General features: G+C 37.5%; 1 protein-coding gene across 1 annotated transcript in view; it reads right to left on the reverse strand.

Annotated features, from left to right (window-relative positions):
• LOC102875649 (chromosome unknown open reading frame, human C11orf70) overlaps positions 1 to 4,543 on the reverse strand; it is a 78,767-nt gene that overhangs the window by 64,639 nt on the left and 9,585 nt on the right. Inside the window, exon 3 of the mRNA XM_006887319.1 lies at positions 1,693 to 1,768. Within this exon, the coding sequence (XP_006887381.1) occupies positions 1,693 to 1,768 (76 nt within the window). The remainder of the gene's footprint in view (positions 1 to 1,692; positions 1,769 to 4,543) is intronic.

A 4,543-nucleotide genomic window follows, 5' to 3' on the forward strand; every position in this document is an offset into this window, starting at 1 on the left:
CAAATCTCTGTAAATGTTCATTAAAATTAATAAAGTTTAATACAAAAAGAAATTATCGAACAATATCATTAATATCACAGGCAAGCAAGATTCTGCTGAAAATTACCCAAAAATGACTAATAACAGCACATAAACAGAGAAATGCCAGATGTACAGGCTGGGTTTAGAAGAGACCGTGGTACTAGCAATATTATAATTAATATTAGATGGATCTTGGCTGAACACAAGGAGAACCAGAGGAATGTCTATTTGTATTTCATTGACTATGCAAAGGCATCTAACTGTGTGCATCACAATAAACTGTGGCTAACTCTGAGAAGAACGGGAATTCCAGAACACTTGATTGTGCCAGGTGAAATCTATACTTGGACCTGGAAGCAGAGCAAGGAAACACTGCATGGTTTAAAATTGGGAAGCGGGAACTCCGGTGGTGTAGTGGTAAGAAGCTATGCTACAATCCTGAAGGCGCATGGTTCAAATCCACCAGATGCTCTGCTGGAGAAGAAGGGAGACAAATTGCATTGGGAAAGTCTGCTGTTAGGCAACTTGATGCCTTTGGGCTGTAGTGCTAGAGAAGAGTATTGACTATGGACTGCCAGGAGAGAAAACAGATTTATTCTGGACAGTGTGAAGTCAGGCTGCCCCCTGGAGGCAAGCATTCTGAAGCTTCTTCTGACATACTTTAGGCATGCTGCAAGGAGGGAATAGTCCTTGGAGAAGGATATCATGTTTGTGAGGGTAGAGGGACAGTGCAAGAAAGGAAGACTCTTGATGAGATTGACTCAGTGACTGGGGTAAAGCAGGTAGGTGTGTCAGAGACAATAAGGCTGGCTCAGGATACAGCACAGTTCAGAGTTGTACAGAGTTGCTCTGAGTCACAGGCAACTTGACAGCACATCACAAGTGGAACAGATAATTCGGGAGGTTGGACTTTATGAGGAGGAATGTGGCATCAGGATTGGAGGAAGATCCGTCAACAACTTGCATTATGCAGATGACACAACCTTGCTTACCAAAACTAAGGAAGACAGGAGGCATTTGCTGCAGGTCAAGGACTGTAGTCTTCAATATGGGTTGAAATTCAACATTAAGAAAACAAAGATTCTCACCACTAGGCCAAATAGTAGCATAATGATAGATAGAGAAGAGGTGAGACTGTTAATAATTACAGCTTGCTTGGTTCCACAATCAACACTCTTGGCACAGCAGTCAGGAAATCAAAAGACAAACTGCATTGGGAAAGTCAGGGACTTCTCTAGAGTACTGAAGAACAACAATGCCAGTCTGGAGACTAAAGTGTACCTGATACAGGCCATGGTCTTCGCAATTACTTGCATCAGAGAGCTGGACAACGGCTAAGGATGACAGAAGACAAATTGATGTCTTTGAGTTGTGATGCTGGACAAGAGTGTTGAACCTACTGCCAAAAGAACAAATAGGTCTATCTTGGAGATGGTGAAACCAGGCTGCTCCTTGGGGAAGGACATCATGCTAAGTAGGGTGGAGGGACAAGGCAGAAGAAGATGACCCTAGATGAGATGGATTGAGTTGGCTCAGGATAGGTAGGGTCTCAATGAACTGCAAGTGATTTAACAGCATATAACAACAAAACAAAAAGAAAAATTCCTGAGGTGAAATTTTATGTTCACAGTAAAATAGGCATCTGAAAAAATAAAAATACGTTTTATTTACCTAATGTAATCCATTGTCCAGGAGAATCTGAAAGTAACTGCAAATTGGCAATAACATTTGGGTCTTTGAAAAAAGCCTAAAATATAAATATGAGGGGAACAAGTTAGATATTTTGTCATCAATAACAAAAATTAACATTTGAAATAACTATAGTTAAAACTTCATTTAATTATAATTAGAAAAGAACATTTTTAAATGGGTATAATATCTAAATAATAAACATTTATTACCTTTAAGGTAGAACAGTATGAATAATACCATGTATAAGTACGCACATTTTTAGAAATTTATAGAAAAATAATGCTTTCTAGTAAAAATTAGGTTATATAGTGTTTTTTATACTAAATTTTTCTTCAATCTTGTTTTCATAAACAATTATCTAGTAATCAACTCCCTCAATCTTACCAACAAGATCTAAGTATAAAAGAAATCATTATTTATATCCAAGGGCCATAGAGAAAATTATTAGCTTTGACTTCCTTTAAAAACCCCAAACTAGTACTATATATTTCAAAATATAAAAAGTATTTTCACAAAATTATTCTACAAGGAGAAAATAACCTTATTTGTAAGTCTGCATCATAATCTTACAAATTCTTTAAAGAGTGTTCATGTGATTATTTTAATTTATATTACATTTTGAGAAAGATATGCAAACTGGAATTAATATTAAGTAATACAGGTTTGGAACTTTCTAGAGGCTATCTGATAATATTTAAAAAAGAGGGAAAGAAATTTATTTCCTTCATATTTATGTGTTCACAGTTATATGTTTTGGATTTTACTGTAAGTTTAAGCCATGTTAACTGGTGTGCAGGGAATGAATCTTTGGACAAAAGCAGAAAGTCTTTGCAAAACCACTGCTGTTGATGAGTAGATTATGACTTAATAGCTATCCTTCTTTGGGGTTCTGAGGCTGTAAAAATTAGTGAGGGGTCACTGTCCAGTTTTCCTTTAACCATAGCTACACTATATGCAATAGATCTAAACCTTACTCTATCCTTTGCCATCCCCACATTTCCACTGTGCAGCCTTCAGTATGGATTGCGTCTCAATATCAAAAAAACTAAGATTCTTAACACTGGACCAACAGGCAGTGCCATGATGGATGGAGAGGAAGCTGAAACTGTCAACAGATTCATCTTGCTTGGATCTACAATTAACTCCTTTGGTACTAGCAGTCAGGAAATAAGGAGACACATTGCACTGGGAAAATCTGTAGTTAGGGACCTTTCCAACTTATTAAGGAGTAGTGATGTCAGTTTGAGGACTAAGGTGTGTCTGACTCAGGCCATAGTCTTTCCAATTACTAGCTATGCATCTAAGACCAGGACAATGAATAAGGATGTGAGAAAAAGAATTGATGCCTTTGAGCTGTGGTGTTGGAGAAAGGCACTGAATATGCCATGGACTGCCAAGAAAATGAATAGATATGTCTTGGGGATGGTGAAGCTGGCAGGAATGATGAGGCTTTGCCTCACAGACTTTGGACGTGTTGCTAGGAGGTGCTACTCCTTGGAGAAGGACATGTTGCTGGGAAGAGTGGAGGGTCAGCAAAGGAGAGGAAGACTCTCAATGAGGTAGACTGATACAGTGACTGATGCAATGGGCTCTTGTGTGTTGGAAAATGTGAGGATGGCACAGGACAAAATAGGATTCAGATCTTTTGTTCTTAGGGTTGCTGTGAGTCATGCTTGACTTTGTGGCACCTACCAACAACAAGCCCATTGTTGCAGTCACTGTTTTGGTCCATCTAGTTGAAGTTCTTCCTCTCTTTTTTTGACCCACCATTAATCTAAGCATGATGTCCTTTCCCAGGGACTGACATCTCCTGAAAACCTTCCCAGAATATGTGAGATAAAATCTCACTATCTTTGCCTCTAAGAACACCCTGGCTACAGTTCCTCCAACATGGATTTGTTTGTTCTTTTGGAAGTCCATCAGATATTCAATACTCTTCTCCAACACAAGAGTGAAAGGCATCAATTCTTTTTTTGGTATTTCTTATTCATTGTTCAACTCTCACATGCATGTAAAGCAACTGAAAATACTGTAGCTTGGGTCAGGCATATCTTGATCTTTACATTGACATCCTTGTTCTTTAGGTTTAAATAGACCCTGAAGAGCAAAGTTGGCTGATATAATACATCTTTTGATTTCTTGACTGCTGCTTCCACGGATATTGACTTGGACTCAACTAATATGAAACATATTCTCTCCATTTGGCATGATGTTATTTACTGCTCCAGTTGTGACAATTTTCTTTTATTTTTTTTTAATTTATTTCATTATTTGTGTGTGTACCGTCAAATCAGATCTGACTGATACAGGAGGAGATTGTTCCTCCTTCTCCAGCAGAGCATCTGGTGGAAATTTTGTTTTCTTGATGTTAATGTGTAATCTATACACTTCTAATCAAGTACTAGCCAAAGGAGAAATTGCAGGCTTTCTAAATCAAGAGTATCCGGTATTCATTTATATCACACATCTTTTTTGCCATCATACCCAATTTTTAATGGATTTGCATGGAATTATTCATATACATTGTGTTTAATTCATGTACATTGTGTTGTATCTACTCCCTCATAGACATTATACTTTGTTTCTCAGAAAAGGTATTTGCAATTAATAAATTATTTATTGTATAAAAAAAAAGTGTAATCTATACTGAAGCCTATAGGTTTTGTGCTTCTCTAGTAAGTTTAGTAAGTGCTTCAAATTCTCTTCACTTTCCACAAGCAAGGACAGAAGGGAAAAAAAGGATATTTAACTATATGGACAATTTGGCAGATTTCTTGTTTCTCTCTCTCTCTCTCTCTCTCTCTCTCTCTCTCTCTCTCTCTCTCTCTCT

This window comes from Elephantulus edwardii, unplaced genomic scaffold, assembly GCF_000299155.1.
Source record: "Elephantulus edwardii isolate Elephantulus edwardi_28Jun2011 unplaced genomic scaffold, EleEdw1.0 scaffold00056, whole genome shotgun sequence".
Taxonomy (NCBI): domain Eukaryota; kingdom Metazoa; phylum Chordata; class Mammalia; order Macroscelidea; family Macroscelididae; genus Elephantulus; species Elephantulus edwardii.